The following is a 19,545-nucleotide window of genomic DNA, read 5'->3' on the forward strand; positions in this document are numbered from 1 at the left end:
GGCCCCCCCACCCCATGGGCCCCAGTGCAACTGCACCGCCTGCACTGTCTATATCTACGGCCCTGGTTGGGAGTGTGCCTGTGTTTGTGTGTTCGGCTCAGCCTCTGACTGAACTCAATTCAATTTGTCCATTTGTTTATTCACATTCACTAATAACTGTCTGGCATGAGGATATCAAGTTTTACTCTTGGTTTCTGTTACACTATCTGCAGGACATGGAAGATGAAGTGAAAATCAGGGTTACTACACTGATTACTACTGTAGAAGTAAAATTCTATTACGATGTGGTGTGAAACTGCCTTATAATTACATGTATATAGAGAGCCACAAGCACAAAAACCAAACAGGACAGTCCAACAAAAAGCACAAAAAACTTTAGAGAGATGTCCAGTTCAGCTTCAGGTGAGAGCTGCATTTAATCTTAATAAAATATGCAGACTTCCAAAACCCTCTCTGAACTGCACTCAGAAATTCATTCTGCATTCAGGAGAACGTGCTATTTGGAATTTCATTTTTTATTTTATGTACACACTTTTGCAGTTTCCTGTAAGACCAACGTGCTTTTGTAATTATTACAACATTATTGTTATCACAGACTGAAAATGATCACCCCAGTTTTATCAATAGTTGCTGTTTCAAGACCATTTTTACAAAAGCTGATATTGACATAAAAAAGGAACTGCACACTTCTTCTAAAGGAGAACACAGCCTTTCGTGAAATATGAACATGAAACCTCTTTGAGAAAATGTACTCATCAAACATATCATTGAGGGTAAAAATAAGTGAAACATATCTATAATGCAAAACTAGCACCTTGGTATAACTCCCAAACTCGCAAATTAAAACAAATCTCGCGAAACCTAGAAAGTGAAAATGACTAATGACCTTCTAACTGCTGCAGACAAAGGACTTGTCTCCATTCTTGTTCTACTAGATCTTAGTGCTGCATTTGACACTATTGACCATACAATCCTGTTACAGAGATTGGAACACTGAATCGCTCTAAGCTGGTTTAAGTCCTATTTCTCTGATCGATCTCAATTTGTTAATGTTAACGATGAATCCTCCAAGTACGCTAAAGTTAGCCATGGCGTTCCACAAGGCTCAGTGCTTGGACCAATTTTATTCTCCTTATATATGCTTCCTCTTGGTAATATTATTAGGAAACACTCAATTAACTTTCACTGTTATGCGGATGACACCCAATTATACTTGTCAATCAAATCCGACGAAACCAATCAGCTAGCTAAACTTCAAGCGTGTATTAAAGATATAAAATCCTGGATGACCTATAATTTTCTGATGTTAAACTCTAACAAAACTGAAGTTATTGTGCTGGGCCCTAAACACCTCCGAACCTCATTATCTAAAGACTTAGCTACTCTGGATGGTATTGCCCTGGCCTCCAGCACTACTGTCAAAAATCTAGGGGTTATTTTTGATCAGGATATATCCTTTAACGCCCATCTAAAACAAACCTCAAGAACAGCCTTTTTCCATCTTCGTAACATTGCCAAAATTAGGAATATCCTGTCTCAAAACGATGCTGAAAAACTAGTCCATGCATTCGTTACTTCCAGGCTGGACTATTGTAATTCCCTACTGTCAGGTTGCTCAAATAAGTCCCTTAAGACTCTCCAGCTGATCCAGAATGCTGCAGCACGTGTTTTCACAAGAACTAAGAAAAGAAATCATATTTATCCTGTATTAGCTTCTCTGCATTGGCTTCCTGTAAAATCCAGGATTGAATTTAAAATCCTTCTCCTGACCTACAAAGCTCTAAATGGTCAAGCACCATCATATCTAGAAGAGTTCCTAATACCTTATTGTCCCACTAGGGCACTGCGCTCCCAGAGTTGCAGAGTTACTTGTGGTACCTAGAGTCTCTAAAAGTAGAATGGGAGCCAGAGCTTTTAGTTATCAGGCTCCTCTCCTATGGAACCAGCTCCCAATCTGGGTTCAGGGGGCAGAAACTGTCACCACATTCAAGAATGAACTTAAAACTCTCCTATTTGATAAAGCTTATAGTTAGGGAGTGAGGAGTTGCAGTGTCCACCTAACTGGCCCACCTGCTTCTCTTCATAATTGTTAGATTAATAATATATAACAAAAGTAGAGGGAGGCAGGCCAGCACAGCCCGATCCGTCAGGGGAGAGTTTCAAGCCCGAACAGGCCACCTCTCCTTATGACCTGTCTCTCTTAGTTACGCTGTTATAGTTCTAGACTGCCGGGGGACTTCCTTCCTTTGACACACTGAGCTGCTCTCTCCTCTCCCTTTCTATTACCATTTGTGTGTATCCCGTTCCAGAAATGCTTGTTATTAATCCTAGCTTCTGGGGAGTTTACTGCCCGGAGTCCTTATGTTTTTTCCCCCAGCGTATTTCCTTGGAGAACGTTGGCACCAAGATCCTGGTTGCAGCTGTCGCCGTGGTCCTGCTGCACTCCCTGCCGAGCTCAGCGGTGCCCTGCAATGTCATCCTGCGTCCTGCTAAACCCTGCTACTTCCTGCTACGTCCATCCATGCTCTGCTGGGCCACGCTACATCCTGTAACGCCCTGCAGCGCCTTGATATGACATTAACTACTACGACTACCATTTGAAGTCACTGTTCCATTATTAATGTGACTATTATCGCCACTGTTCATCGCATCCCCAACCGGCACCGTCAGACACCGCCTACCAAGAGCCTGGGTCTGTCCGAGGTTTCTTCCCAAGAGGGAGTTTTTCCTCGCCACTGTCGCACTGGTCGCACTGCTTGCTCATTAGGGAATTACTGCAATTGTTGGGGCTTTGTAAATTATAGAGTGTGGTCTCGACCTACTCTATCTGTAAAGTGTCTCGGTATTTGATTATCAAAACTTCCAGGTAATATGATGTAAAAAGTAACTCCTGGAAAGGGTAAATGTTGAAAAACATTTGTTGAAAATACAGTATGTTTTTTGGAATTGTAGCAGTCAGAAGTCTGAGTAAGCTTGTGATTATACCTTTTGATATCCTATTTGACTTTTAGAAAGTACAAAGGTTTCTCCTTTTTAATAGACATCAAAAAGGCTATTACACTCAAGTATCAGTATTATACTTGGTATAGGAATGAAAAGAAATCTCCATCTCGACTATCGCTCATCTGTAACCCTGTATCAGGTCTTGACTAAGACTTTAAAAAACACAAGACAGAAAAAAAGTACATTTTTCAAGAGAGGAATGTCCAAGTTGTAAAAAAATTTATATAAATATTCACTGGAACCATATTACAAGACAACCCGAATTTGATGACAATAATCGGCCTCTTGGCCTTGGATGGAACTGATGTGTTAAAAATTTAAGGTGGGAGAAAGAACCAGAGTTAGAGAAAAACTGAAAGCATGACTCAGAGTCAGACAGAGCGTAGCTTAAATGACAGTAAGCGAGCACTTTCTGTCCTGACGATTTTCACACAGATTTTAAAGCTCTGCTTATCATCAGGGAAAAAACACAGAGGATAAAATGGGGTCACAGATATGAAAATACAGAAATCTTTTATCTCTGCCCATCAATTCCCATTTGGTTATTATTAAAGTGAAATTGAACTGCATTGAATTGTAACTGGTGTGACATAAAAGATAAGGGACTCCCATAAGAAAATCTAAACTTGGGGGGTCCGAATGTCAAATTATTAGATAAAATCCATACTTTATAAATCTCAAAGTATTAAAATTCTGAAGTTCACTGAATGTAGCATTAACTGTTGATGTCAGCAATGTGAACACCAAATGCACAAAGTGTGGTGTAATAAGACTGTACATGATGGTCCATAATATCCATAAATGTGTGTATCATTAAATCCCTTTCCATGTGTGATTCACATTTTCTACATCTGGCCGTCAGACCTTGGTTTAACATATAAGCTACAGTATGTGTCTGTGTGACTTTGAAAACACTATTTCCAGTACAATATTGAGCAGGAAAACCATTACACTACAGCATCTGTAGCCTTACATAGCATTCTTCATGAATCATCGACTTAAGTGTTTAATGGCAATTAAAGATGGGTTTAATGGAATTAAAGATGGGCCCCCATTATTTACACGTTGCAGTAATCAGGGATAGATGACCACCTGCTAATACCTGGAAAATATAACATGGTCATGTGATGTCTCCGGACTTTATGAGTTGAGAAGTTTTGCCTGAAGATTTCCATCAAAGGTTTCTCAAACACATGTAGAGAATCCTTTTAAAAGTATTCATAATGTGCATTTTCAGTAATTCCATATAATAAAATATATAATCCTTTAGAATTTCTATAGTTTTACTGTCCTTGCATTCCTTATGTTACATAAGACAAACATAACAAACAGTAGTAGTAGTAGTACAAGTGCTAATAACCTTTATCCTAAGAATGACTATATCATTTATTGTGGTTGATTTAATGGATTTAATTTCCTTTTTGCACAATAAGTGATAATTTAAGGCTAAATTATAAAGCAGTTGCATGTGCTCCTACTCTGCCAACAAGGAAAAGCAAATAAAACCAAAAAAACGTAGGGATCAAGGCCTTCTTGTCAAATCTGAATGGACTAATAATTGCAAGGAGACTTGGATGCTGGATAAAAAATAACATCAATGGATGGCTACATTTTGAATGAACACACATTATATAAGAGTTAGAGGGTTGTAGTTAGAGGGTTGTAGTTATATATAATATATATGTTCTGCACCATTCATAGTTACCTATAGACCTTTTTCACGGCAGACATGTTGACATGTCATAGTAGGAAAAGCACAGGTGTATTCAAAACCATTAATGATGGCTGCATTCCACTTAGGAGAGGTCCTGGTATTGTTCATGCTGACTCACTGAAATAGCTTACTGGGACACTTGATGGAACTGAGCCATCATTAAGGGTATCAATTTCAGCTGTGCTTTTCCTACAATGACAAGTCAAAATGTCTGCTGTGAAAAAGGTCCATTAGGGTATACAGCCTGCTGAATACATTAAAGATTATAAGGAAAGCTTTACTGCAATACATCACATGCAAAAACAGTGTTGTTACAACATTTTCCTGGAGTGGATTTTGCACCATATAGTTTCCCAAGTCTGAATAGCTATCTGAATCTTCAGATAAGCCAGAGGTGTGAATGCTAAAATAAATGTGTGTGAATGTTAATGACAGTTTTGGCAGAAACTCTTTCTTATACACGCCTAACGCAAACTCTGACTGTGGTCCAAAATCTTTAGCTGCTCAAGAAGAGCTGTCCAGTAGCCAACAACACAACACTGTGGATGTGCTGAACATTTTCCAGGTGTGAGTGTGAGCACATATCCCACTTCCTCCTGTAGTTACTGTGCTTAGAGTCCAGTTACCCCAAACGGACTGAAAATGGCACATAAAGGGTGCTAAGCTCAAACCACTTATCTCATACTGACTTATAGCTACATAGTGGGAAGTTGATTACACACTCACTACAAGTGTGTGTGTGTTTGTGAGAGAGAGATAGAGTATTTCTTGGCTCCGATCACACACTTTTATGACAGTGGTATCACCCTTGAACACATCTCTGCTACCCCACCATGGACACACACACACACACACACACACACACACACACACACACACACACACACACACAACACAGCAGGATAGTTGACATTGCTGCTTCGATCGATGTAGCTGACTACTGCTGGCGTCAGTAACAACAGCGTTATACAACACACTCCCACAGTGAAGAGCTTCCTATGGTGTTCCAGTCAATATGGGTTAATGGTGTAACGGACTGCTTCTCCCTTTCCTCTCTCACCGTCTCTCACTCTTGCTATCACTCTTTCACTCGCTTTATCTCTCCAGTACACACACACACACACACACACACACACACACACACACACACACACAAATATGTAGCAGCACCTGACTATCCAAGTTGACAAATTCACCAGTAGTCCTTCCTTCCTTTAATGATTTGCTGTGTTTGCTCTAAGAAGCTTCCCTGCTGAATCCATTGGCTTTGACCAAACTCGCCAACCTATTATTCTCAATGAAGGGCACACAGATAATGATAGGACCTGGGGATAACAGGTCGATAGAGAGCTAAAATAGACTATGTACTGGTAACAGGGGAATGCAGTAAATGTCAGTGGTAATCATAATCATTGAAATCCAGCTGAAACACTTTTTTTCTAAAAAGGTAGGAAATTACATTTTCTATGTTTAATGTATTATTCGTCTCAGTTGGTTGCAGCATAATTTCCACTTAAGATATGAAGGGATATTGTAATCTTATATTTTCTAAAATTATGTGTTTTCATGTACAGTAAGTGTGCAAGTGTGCTCTACTTTAAGACATCCTGTTATATACATCAAAGCAATTATCATCACATTATTTTTACACCAAGCCCATTAATTTCAGTCATCTAAAGCATTTCCACTTCAAAATGCTTATATTTTACATGTATATATAACCCATTTCATCAGTATACACGTAACCCATTTCCTCAACAAGCTAATCAAAAGGAAATCCAAATTAATTTATTTGCCTTTGGAATGACTGAGACTTGTTTACCCTCTAACTTTCACTCAGATAAACTGAGTCTATGTTGGTGTTGCCAAATCTACAAGCTCAATAATTCTCTGACCTAATGAAAGCAGTTATTATTGTGAATCTAGAAATGCTAAACATAGAACACAGGCGTTTTCCTACATCAGCAAAAACAGTGTGTACAGACGAAACATATGCGGACACAAATGTAGCTGATGATTACTGTTAATTAAACTACTAAGATGGTGTGAAGTTTAGGAAACAATGAGTGAAAAGGAATGATGTGTGCAAGTCAACACTGCTTTAAGCCACTGTTGCTTGTGAGCAGATGGTAAAATCAGGTTGTATATATCAAAAATAAATGTATCTTTCTGGATACACAAAAACAGCTTGAGCACATTGGTTGATGATCTCTGAACCTTGATAACTGAACCTCCTGCAGCTTTGTGTAGATTGTTCTTTTATTTAGCAAGCTGGCCGACTGGATTTTACTTTGGAACCCAACAGGCTGGTCTGTCATTCAAACATGGAAATTATAACAGTCAAGATTTCAGTACAAAAACAAAGTACGGAATGTGGTAAAAAATGGATATAGAAGTGCAACATGCAATGTGGGATGGAGCAGGTGTCGCACCGGCATTGGGCTCTCTCTCAGCCACACCCACTACCCATTCTCCACTCAATCAGTATCACCGTTCACTATCCCCAGCCTATTAGCACTCCTCACCTGTTGCCTGTTTCAGCTTGTTAACCCATCTACAAAAACCCTCTCCAGTCGTTGTCTGGTCTCTACATGGCATATGGTATTGTCGTGCAGTGCTTTGCCAGAGCTTCCAGTGTTTGTCTCCTGTAATGTTGATCTTCTGGGCTTTTGTACTACTAAGTTTGTTTTAACAGTTTAACTAGAAGTCTCCTGAGTTTTTCCAGTATTTTTGACACTGCCTTTGGCACCACTCTCCTTTGCTCTCCTGTGTTTTTTACCTGTTGGACTCTACCTTGTTTTTGATACTGTTTTTGACTTGTGTTCACCTGACAAGAACCTTCATTCAAAACATTTGGATTTTATTCTTTGTCCTGAGTCTGAGATCGTGACAGCAGGCAGTTAGGAATAAATTCAGGTTGCGATTTAAAACACAATAATGTGAACATTAAAAGGGCAATCAACACAGAAAGCATTTCTGACGTGTGTCGCTCATCCATCTCATTGAACATACACTCTTCCATTTGATCAAGTGTGACAAAACACACAGCAACCTAACTAACACTCCTTTTATTTTTTTTATGCTCCGAGTTTATTGCTTTCTTTGCCGGAGCACTGTGTAAAGTGTAACCTTCACAGGAAGTCCTTTTGATCACAAAATGTTTTTAACTTATTAATGGTGCCCCCCACCCTCCCGCTCCCAAGTTTCTCTTTGAGCTTACAGATGGATGCACACAATGGGCGTTTCTCAATACCAAGAATGCAAAGTACAGACTTGTGTTCTTGGGGAGAACGTTCTTACTGGTTGTTCTTGGAAGAATTAACTCGCAAGTTCACAAGCACAGAAAACGCTGTTAACAGTTTGAGACGATGCGTTCTTCCTGTTATTGCTCAACACTCCCAGCACAGAGGCTACCTGCAAGGCTCCAAAATACCAGCTAGATATAAAAACCACAACAATATAACCACTTTATATTAAAACAATCTCCGGACAAGAAAACCTCATAATGCTACAACTATTGAAACTATTTGAAAAATAAAACTAATTGAGCTTTAATTTTATTGTTTATGGTTTAGCTCAAACACCCCTTACTTATTCAAAAGAGTGGAACGTGATCCCTACTATTATTAGCATATAAGTTTAAGTCAGTTTAAATTAAACAAATAAATAGGCATATGCACTGGTGTGTCCTATGTGTTCCTATTAGTGTTATGTGGAATTATCATTTCTATATTATTGTAGTGCACTGTATATGCCCAGGGAGATGGAAATTAGAAATTCAAATTATAAAGGTTGGTGTCTCCCCTTTAGTCTACATAACATGTCATAGCATGTTACCACTTTATGTACAACTGTTCATTTATCATACAGACTGAAACTCAACTTCTAATAAATCAGAAAACAAATACACCAAAAATATGAACTAAATACAAAATATAATGTAGGCTATAGCCTATGGCATAATTTAAACAAGTCTCCCGAAAAGAAACGGGTATATCTCATAGACTAATAATATACAGTCTATCTATGGTATATCTCTCCTCTGCCTGCTGCGCTGTGTGTGTGTGTGTGTGTGTGTGTGTGTGTGTGTGTGTGTGTGTGTGTGTGTGTGTGTGTGTGTGTGTGTGTGTGTGTGTGTGTGCTTGTTGAGTTTAACTCCGAAAAGACAGTTAACCACATGTGTTGTGATATTTAAACAAACGATCCGAAACGGCGAAATAAAAGCCTCTTATTTACGGGACCGGTCTAAAAGACCTCCGTCTTACAGCGGGATCTCCGAGTGTGACTGTCCGAGCGCCGAGCATGCGGCCCCGGCAGGCGCAAGCTGGCGGCCGCGTCATTTTATGGAGCTCCGAAAACTCCGAAAACTTTGGAGCAAATTGTCAATTTGGCAAAGATTTTCGCAAGACTGCCTATATTCGAAATATAAACCGTTCATTTCTCGCCTAAAATGTTTTTGGGCTGTCTGTGTACTGGAAATCCAATCATCATTGAATGCCGAAATGAATGTTGGGATACAGGTGCTGCGAAGTTCATACAAGTTACCAACCGATGTATCCTCGGTAAATGGGCGTGTCAAGAATACATCCAGGAATTTTAACTGTTCTTGGCGAAATGCGAACTTGTGTATTGGGACAGTACTTTGGCAACACGAGATGACGTTTCACAGGGACACAAGCACACAAGTCAATAGAAGAACACATATTGGGAAACGCCCATGTCTCACTTCTGATGTGAATGAGTCTTAGCCGCTGGCAAAATATGGGGTTGTGCTGCCCAATCTTAGTTGATTAATTGGTTGTTTTGCTTTTAGTCAACAAAGATTTATTTAGTTGATTAGTCATATATTTTTTAGTATTTCCAAGAAACCTATGAGCACATTTTTGGTAAACACAAGATTTAAAGTTATGTTCTATCTATCTATCTATCTATCTATCTATCTATCTATCTATCTATCTATCTATCTATCTATCTATCTATCTATCTATCTATCTATCTATCAATCATGACTTTTTAATCAAAAAACTATCCGAAACCTTATATTTGAAAATCACTCCTCCAAATAATTGTTTGTCAGTCAACATGCCATAGTTTATATTCATATTATGTCACAACTCCCATCTACAGTAGTGCAATTTTCTGCAATGGCCATTTGCAGCCCTCTGAGATTTAGCAAGGCGAAACTCTGTGAAATAAAGGCACCACTAAGAAAACTATCTGGCTCCAGGCATCGGAAAAAGCTCTAGATGAATAAATCTTTCTTATGTGTAACATCATGTCTAAGGACCCAAAATCCCAGAGCAGGAGGCTGCGATCTTTTTGCATCACGTCCAGTGGTTGGTGGCTACGGGGCTCTTGCCACAGTCTGCACAAAGCCTTGCATCAAGTCAGCAAGATTTGGAAGCTCCTAGAAGTGTTCCTAATGGATTCTACACCAGTCTACACAGCAGAGAGAGGGAGAGAGAGGGAGGGATCGAAAGAGACACGGTGGAAATGCCAACACCAAAGGGGATGAACTTCCTGCAATTTTACAGATATACACACATTCAGGCATGGGCTACTCACACATTACATGTTGTAATGCAGTGTAAAAGTGACACCCCATAATAACCTATACATGGCGACATGGTTGAGTATTGCCATAACAACAAGAAATTAGAAGAAAAAAAAAACACACATGCATTGGAACATGTGCCCACACAAGTCTGCCTCTCTTTTTCGTTCCTCTTCTCTTCTGTATTTACATCTTATCTTTATTCCCCCACTACTACTTTTCCATCGTGATCCCTATGTAATCTCCAACAGCCACGTATGCATTTGTGTGCATATGTTTGTGCTTGAGCCTGTATGTGTGTGTGTGTGCCTGTGTTTAATGTGCAGTCCCTTTAAAGGCTTTCCAAGTCGTGTTTTTCACAGATGTCCCTCAACAGAAGAGGAAACTGCAGCTAGCCTAGGGACTGAAAAACGTTCACTCGGCCTCTTTCTCTTAGAGATAGAGAGAGCGAGAGAGAGAGAGTTTGTGTTCGGTGTGTGTTCGGTTGAGACTTTGAATACTTAGTCTTAAAGTTAAAGGTGCTGCTGGGAGTCAATAATCTCTCTATTTCACACACACACACACACACACACACACACACACACACACACACACACACACACACACACACACACACACACACACACACACACACACACACACACACACACACACACACACACACACACACACACACACACCTCTCCATCTCTGTTCTCTACTAGCCAAATGCTGGTAAATGGTGCAAGTGGCTGGTAGATTTGCTTGAACATTCATTATTTTTGAACCCTAATACTCTCACTTATCTGAGTGGTAAGTAAGAGAGTATGATAATATACTCACTGAGTCAAAAGGCTGCCTGGCTCCTGATGGCAAGATGGCTTAAGGTTGAGGATAGAGCCTGGGTGTCATCAATATGTCTTGTAACAAGTGACAAGTCTGTAAGTTAAGCTAAAGCTGCATTTTGTACACAGTAATGTTAGGCAACTTGTGTTATAGTGGAATGTGGATAAATCAGAAAGCTATAGTATTATATTTGCAAGTGCCTTAGCATGCTAAAACATAGCTAAGATTAGCTTACTAACAACTAACTTGTCCTCTCTGGTAGGCAAAGTGTGCTAAAAAAAAACATTTGACATGCTTCAATCTCATGTTTTTAGCTGCACTTTGTGGAGTTATTTTCGCCACCGGTGGGGGCGGGACTTAAATGTGCTCCCTCTTGGCCATTGTTCAGATGAGAGACAAATCAGTGGGCCAATCATGTGATCTCTCTCCTCTCTGTGGGGCGGTCAGTCAAAGACCAAGGATGTGAATGGCCAGTGTTCATATGAAAGACACACAAGTGGGCCAATAGATAGATAGATAGAGTCATAGATAGCACTGATGGGAGGGGTGTATTTGTTTGGGTGTTGAGTTCAAATATCAACAATCTCTTACTCCAAAAATCGCATACTGCACATCCTACATCTGAAAGAAGTTTGACCCCTTTTTTGTCAATTTACTGACTACTGATGTTTCATGACAGTTCAGCCACCACTGTGAACCAAAAAAATGAAAACCCTGCATTCACCAGGTTTCATCCAGGCCCCTGATGCATGGAAATGCATAATACCATCAAAACACCACTGTTAATAAAAGATGAGTGAATCACTTTGAATTATTTTCTTGTTAGCTGAACAAGAAAGTGAAGACAAGAAACTAGAAATACAGACATGTCTGTGTTTATTTACTCCTCCCTCGTTTTCCTAGTCATCTCTCTCCACACCTCTCTCTCTCTCTCTCTCTTTCTCTCTCTTTCTCTCTTCTCTCTCTCTCTCTTTCAGCTTCAGGGGAAATTAATTGATGATTATCTTGTCTTGCAGAGCTGGTTTGCAAACTTGCTTTTTTTATCAGCAAGGCTTCGCTTTCCACCACTTATAGCTTAATTTGACCCACCCTCTATATCTCTTTCTCTTTCTCCATCCATCCCTCTTTTGGGTGACTGGGGTCTTATCAGTTAGCTATGTGTTCAGACAGATAGTTCAATTTCGTTTCCTTTAATAAAAGGATAGAACAGAGAAAAGATTTGTTAACAGAGAGGGGCTGACAGACAGACAGGAGAGATAGGTTATTAAGGACAATAAAAAAGACAGGGCTGAATAGATTCTTTGTTAGTGTGAATTTGTTTCAATGAGAAGAAGCAGAGAAAAGGTGGGGAGAGGAGAGGATAGCAAGGAGGGAGAGAAAAAAGAGGTGAGGAGAGAAACAGCGAGAAGATGAAAAGAAGATGATGATTGTCTGATTACTTTGAATACTATATTTCTTCATTTTTTGCAAATCAGTTATTTGGCTAAATTTGCTCACATAGTTCAGTGAAATGATTTATTTTGTGTCTTCTTTTTTATTCCTCAGGGAAATTTGATACAGAAACAGAAAACTAGTAAGAGGTTTTGGGATATGAGTATGGTTTTAAACTCAGAGAATGTGTCTTTTAGAATAAAAACCCTAATAAAAAGACTGAAGCCTCATAAAATGTTGATTTACTACAGAGAGAACAAAACTATGAACAACAGATTTCACAGGCAAGTTCACAGGCACTGACTATATATTGATTTGTAGACTACAACAATGTATGAGTGAATCCAAAGGTCCCCCTGCTGGACCTGTGGGCTGAGCCCTCATGGACTTTGGTCCTATACAGTGATGTGTTCGCCGTCATCTCAAATGGTTATGAATTAAAGTTCCTGACCCTGTTACCTATCACCACCCATGTGTTCTTATGATCAGTTTTTAACTTTGTATTCACATAAGCAATTTATGCAAGATTTGTGAAGGGTCTTCTGATCACATAGCATAACAGAGAGAGAGACAGACAGATAAAGAGACAGACAGATAAAGAGCACAAAGGTTGATATGCACAGTAAAACTTTCTGTTGACTGATCATGAACTCTGCTAACGTAATATCCAAATCAAACATTTAATTCAGGATCCTCCCATTGTAGGTGGCCTCACTATTTTTCTTGATAGGGTGAAAACAAACGTTTAACATCTAACTCTGCAGATTATAACAAGCATTCCAAATTAGAGTTGAATGGTGAATCTGTTTTGGATTACAATCATAGCTGTGCTTTACAGGCTTTTTAAATTGAGCAGACAGCTGAGAGGTGTCTTTGTTTAACAAGTGAAAAAGTCTTAGTTTGGCATTAGTGCTCTTGGTCTTGAGTAGTGATTTGAGTTAACAGGAATTTCTGAGTGTTATCTTTACAGTGTGGTTTAAGCTGCAGTGTCACTAGCACTCTCTCTGAAATCATCTGGCAAATTGAGATGTGCAACTGATTAATATTTGATCTCTCAATGTGTTATATTACACATGCAATTACCTTTTTAATGCACAATGACTTTGTCTTGGAAAATTGCATTACAGTACATGTGCCAAAGGATGTGGTTTGTGGTAATTGTTTGTTTCTCATTTGAGAAATTCAATCCTTTGAACAATGTAACTAGATTAGCTTTGCCTCAAAATGTTTCTTTTTATGTATAATTGCACATGTAACAAACCCACAGTGTGAAGTGTCACAGTTTATCTTCCCTCTGATACCATGCTGTGAGACGACCGACATCTTACATCAACCTTACACGATCAAATCAGCAATATACATCTATTTATATTCGTTTCCTTGTTTCTTCTCATATTTGTCTAGATTTTTTTTTAAAAACAGTAATGTTTAAGGGCATATAAAGTAGACAGCTAAGCAGTTAGTTGGAACTTGCACATACCAGGAATGATTACTGATCTCATATATACACAAAAAACTAAACATCTAATAAATGTCATTCCTTGTTTTGATTCATGAATGCCATTTCCTTTAGACACACACAAGCATTCACAATACACGTACACACACACACACACACACACACACACACACACATGAATCAATGTTTAAAGTCTAGGACATCAGTGCAAAACAAAGCATAGAAAAAAGCAGAACATTAGCAGAGACCTGTCAGTTGTATACACACAGACACACACACACAGACACACACACACAGACACACACACACACACACACACACACACACACACACACACACACACACACAATCACAGTCCCTCCTGAGGCAACAAACACACTTAAGGGTCCCCACAGATGTGAAATGGAACAATGGAAAGAACAAAAATAAAGACAAAGTACTTCCTGGAAAAAGGTTTAATGGCTGTCAGGTTTGCTTTTAACATTCACAAACACACAAATGGCACACATCCAGGACTACACACACACACACACACACACACACACACACACACACACACACACGCACATACAACAATGTAGACAACAATATACAGTATACACAGACAGATACAGATGAAACACACACACACACACAGACATACAGACAAATATACACACAGGGGATTAAGCGTATATATCTGGTCTCTAGAGTTTGTCTTTGATATTTAAAGTTCATGACTCATAGATGAACTGTTATGCAAGCGTAATGGAACTCTCTGTGTGTGTGTGTGTGTGTGGTGCGTGTGTGTGTGTGTGTGTGTGTGTGTGTGGCATCTTCAAAAGGTCAGGCTAAGCATTTGTGTCGCATCCCAACAGACATGCAGACATAGAGCAGTCTTGTATACCACGTTCATAACACGCGTAAGACTCACAGCAAAACAACATGCAGCCAGGAAGTCAACACAGTAAGCACTGATGTGAACATGGACCTCTCAGTGCAGAAATAAGAATACATGACTACAGAATATGTAGTATGTAAGATATTATATGGAGTTATATTCCCAAAATATTACCACTAATCAACAGCCACTGCAACCAAAGAGTGGAACATTGCCATCAGCTCCACGGATGTCATCAAAGTCACTCTGAAGCAACAATCCTTTCATTTGAATACTTTGTCATAAACAATAATGATTTCTAAATAGATCGCTTGTTGTGAATACTTTACAATGTTCTTAAAACTCAATGTCATGTACAAAATCTTCCAACACACTTCGCTTTGCAGGTAACATTTGTCATCACTATACTCAGAAATTGTCTGTGCATCATGACCAGCACTCATACATCACTATGCACACTCACACATTGCCTTACCTTCGTATACAGCTTTGAAGCCCTGTGCACTGACAGCAAAGTCTGTGGTAAACCACAAGGCCAATATGGATCCACTGCTGACTATAGGGGAGGGCAGCATGAATCCTGACAACCTGAAAAACAAAAGAAAAACGAAAAAACGGTTGAAACACAGATGCAACCGTTGAGTTCTAAAAGCATAAACAAAAAATACAGCAAAATACATTAAACCTGAAAAATATAAAAAAGAAGAAAAAAACATTTGTGTTCAGTGTTAATATTAAGGCCCACAGCCCTGAAGCCATAAAGATCCCTGAGATCTGGTCCCTCCAAGCCCTTCTCTTTTGTGTTTTCCTGACTTCACGCTACTTTCAGGTTTCCTGCTCTCTTCCTTATTGAATAAAAATAGAGTAAATGGAGTGATTTTCCCACTCTCTAAAAATAAATTGTATGAATTTAATGCGTCACTGAGCTATAGTGCAGTGCACAAGATCCACTATTCATGATAACCAACCATGTCGTGAGCTCAGACACTCTAAAAATACAGAACGAAAACACAATATAAAAGCAAACTGTAATTTAAGAATTTACACTAGAACAGTCACCCGAACTAATGTGATAGGAAAAGTTAGGTGTGGTTTGACTCTGATACAGAGAGGTGAGCTCTTGATTACACCGGAGGTTGAGTTGAAACAGCGTGTTTGATTCTTTGGGGAGGAGAATAGTGAGGATTGGGAAAGGAACAAATAACACAATTGAAAGAGCTGAAATTCAAAGAGATGAATAGTGTATTGAATTGCCTACATGTAGATGAGGAAGCCAAAATAATGTAGCTGTAAGCTTTTATATCATTAAGAAACATACAATGGAGAACTAATGTCTGATATTCATACGGTTATGACTGGAAGTTCTGGCATGAAATGAGCTTAATAACTGAACTTGCTGCACTTTTGAAGTATATAGTATATAGATGAAGTAGACAGTGTCCAAACACATCATTAGACATAGTAGACAAAGATGCTGCTTAAGTTAATCATCTTTAGTTCCACAAAAGCTTAGCATCATATGTCAAAAGCTAAATCTTAAATTTAAGAGGCAGCAAAGGTATTTACTAAATAAAAACAGTTGTAATGTGTGCTTTCTTTTTTGTGGATGTCACCTGTTTTGTTTGCGACTTTAATGGGCACCATTTCTAGGTGCAGCCAAAGAAATAAGTGGAAAATTGGAAATGAAGATGACGTAGTTCTGTTGGCTTTATCAAGCCATTACCTGCAATGCACACTGGGCTGGTTTGCAGCTGAGGGTAAATGGTTAGACCTATATGAGGATTAGCAACACGTCTGAGGTCATGGTGCTCTGCTTGATATGGTAACTCTGAGCTGGGAGCAAGTTGGTGTCCCGAATGAATGCCTTCAAGTATATTGAGATCTTGAAGGTAAAGTTGCCATGGTTTCGGTAGATCTACAGAATACCACTAGAACCACTCCTTTTTTGTATTTAAAAGAGACAGTTGAGGTAATTCGAGAATCTGGTCAGAATGCCTGTGGATAGCTGAACACCTGGGTATCCCCCATGAAGAGCTGCAGAACATAGCTGAGAAGAGGAACTCCTGGGCTACCTTGATTTTCTTGCTGCCACTGCTATCAAGCCTGGATAAGCAGCGACAAAAATGGGAATTAACAGATAATAGCATTTATTAAATTGCTTTTTCTTTTTTGTTATTTATGCTATGCATCATTTTTATATTTACATGTAATTATGCCGCTGTGCAAGCAGAGCAGGAAATTAATATTATTAATTGACACCATTTTACTTTTGAGTGTCCATAAAAGCGAGCAAACTGAAGTGCAGAGTTAAGTAGCTCTTGATAAACAGTACCTAAATCAGGAGAACAATGATTGGACACAAGTTTGGAAACAATCAATTGTCCTGTTCTCTACCCACAAAATTATGCAACAATGAAATGTTAGGAGAGACCAAACCAAAGAGAATGAAAGTAGTGGGGAAAGCGAAAGACATTAAAACCGGATTTAAGTGCTAATGTAATCAAGGCAGTGGCGCCAATGACTCTGGTTTCTGTGTTATTGCAGTCTTTTTCTACAATTCATTTTTCATCATTTGAAAGGTCAGCTAGGTCAACAGAGACGTGGGCTGGGCTGAAACACTAAAGGAGAAAATGAAATTGAGAAAGTGGAAAAGAGGCAAAAAGGTTTGGAGAAAGAGAGAGAAAGGTGGATGGCCAAACAAATATTTAACCACAGAGGACAGGGACAACAGAGCACGGTGAAAAATGAATATTTTTAATTCTCTGGCCTTAAAGCAAGGACACAAAGGACAGACAAGACGGATGAAGGGAGCACACAAAAAGCCACAAACAGAAAGAGAGATGGAGGGAAGAGAGGAGACAGAGGAAATGGAAGGACAGAACGGAGACAAAAGGAGAAGCGAGAAGGTGGTGAAGGGCTTTGCTTTTGCCTATGATAAGTGTAAATAAGATTTTTAATTTACTTAGCCACAGCAATGTCTGCCAGCTCAAATGTCTTTGTTTAATTTGTATGAAGTTCGATTACTGAGCCATTAATCAAACTTCTGGGTTATTTTGGTTTTAAGACAAAGCACTCTGGTCCCTGTGGCTAATTAAATATTGTGCGCTGTATATATCAGTACATGCTAATAGTTTTGCAATTTCTGTGAGTAAATGCAAGAAACAGCCAGGGAAACCTATGATTATTATGATTCATTAATACATTGTATTGTATTGTATTGTGCAGTACATATTTGAGTTGACGATGTGTCAAGTTGGATTGATTAAAACTTTTTTTTGTTAGCAATTCATTCAATTGAGTATATTATTCTATTCTGACTAACATTTTCAATTGTAGCTCTGTGTGTTATTACAGTTAATCTGTTTTTTAGCTAAATATACTCAGTCGTCAGTTTATTAGGTACATCTAACACTAATACAAAATAAAATAGAAACATAAACACCACTAAAACAGTTTAAACTAAAACTGAACAGTATATCCTTCCTGATGGTAGGATTTTATTGCAGGACTATTAGACTGTTTTTCAGGGGAGGACAGTCTCTATAAGTCCCTCATCCACCCCGTTTCATAAAAGTTTGAGCTTTCTATTTCATATTATGGGCCCTATCTTGCTCCCGGCGCAGCACAGCGCAAAGCCCAACGCAAGTGTCTTCGCTAGTTTAAATCCGTGTTCAGGTGCATTCTTGGCATATTGCTATCTTGAGGCAAGGGAAAGTGATCGTGCCATTGACCAACAAAAAACTGGTCTGAAGTCAATAACGCAGCATTTCATTGTTATTTTAACAGCGCATTAGTAAAATGCGCCTAGGCACACAGGGGAGCGCAGCAGCACACAAGCACGCAGAAGATTAAAAATAAAAATATTACAATGTGAAATAGTATTATGATATGATCACTTCCTTCTCCTGAAAATCTCTCCTTTGTGCTTAATAAATACGCCATCATAATAGCAATGTGCCAAGGTACAAACGTGCCTGGCTTTTAAAGGGAATGGGAAATAATAATAATAATAATAATAATAATAATAATAATAACATTTTATTTATATAGCGCTTTACATGGTACTCAAAGACACTATAATAAAACCAGCACATTAAGCACATTAAAAACAGATGAGCAATAAAACCAACACATAAAACAAGCATATTAAAAGCAATTAAAAACAATAAAACCAGTTTTTCAGGTGAGAAATGTAAGACTATTGTATGTGCTAATCTGAAGAGGTGTGTTTTGATTTGAATGTGTCCAGGTCAGTACAGTCACGGATGTGTATGGGTAGGGAGTTCCAGAGGGAGAGGGCTGCAATGGTGAAAGCTCTGTCACCCCAGGTACGGTGCTTGGTCCTGGGTGGTGGGGAGAGGAGGTTTGCGTCAGAGGAGCGGAGGTTACGGGGGATTGTGGCAGTGGAGCAGGTCTGTGAGGTAGGAAGGAGCCTGATGACACTCTTATTGGTTTATTGCATGTTACGCCCACACTTATGATTAATTAACGTCCAGGAACCTGAGGCCATTTTTACAATTCCTTGTCCGTCTGGTTTTATTGTCTAAAAAAGCTTGTAAAACATCAACCCTTTTGTCTATAGTCAATCAGTGTACATCATTTTTTTCAGGAAAAACTGGGCTATTAGAATAGTTGTGCTGTAGTGAGGTCAATTGAATGTAAAAAAAGGTTGTATGACC

The 19,545-nt window shown here is 39.0% G+C and overlaps 1 protein-coding gene across 1 annotated transcript in view; it reads right to left on the reverse strand.

The window, feature by feature from the left end:
- LOC120556497 (CUB and sushi domain-containing protein 1-like) overlaps nt 1-19,545 on the reverse strand; it is a 348,428-nt gene that overhangs the window by 278,607 nt on the left and 50,276 nt on the right. Inside the window, exon 3 of the mRNA XM_039796142.1 lies at nt 15,342-15,454. Coding sequence (XP_039652076.1) covers nt 15,342-15,454 — 113 coding nt within the window. The remainder of the gene's footprint in view (nt 1-15,341; nt 15,455-19,545) is intronic.

The sequence above is a fragment of the Perca fluviatilis genome, chromosome 3 (genome assembly GCF_010015445.1).
Source record: "Perca fluviatilis chromosome 3, GENO_Pfluv_1.0, whole genome shotgun sequence".
In the NCBI taxonomy this organism is placed as follows: Eukaryota; Metazoa; Chordata; class Actinopteri; order Perciformes; family Percidae; genus Perca; species Perca fluviatilis.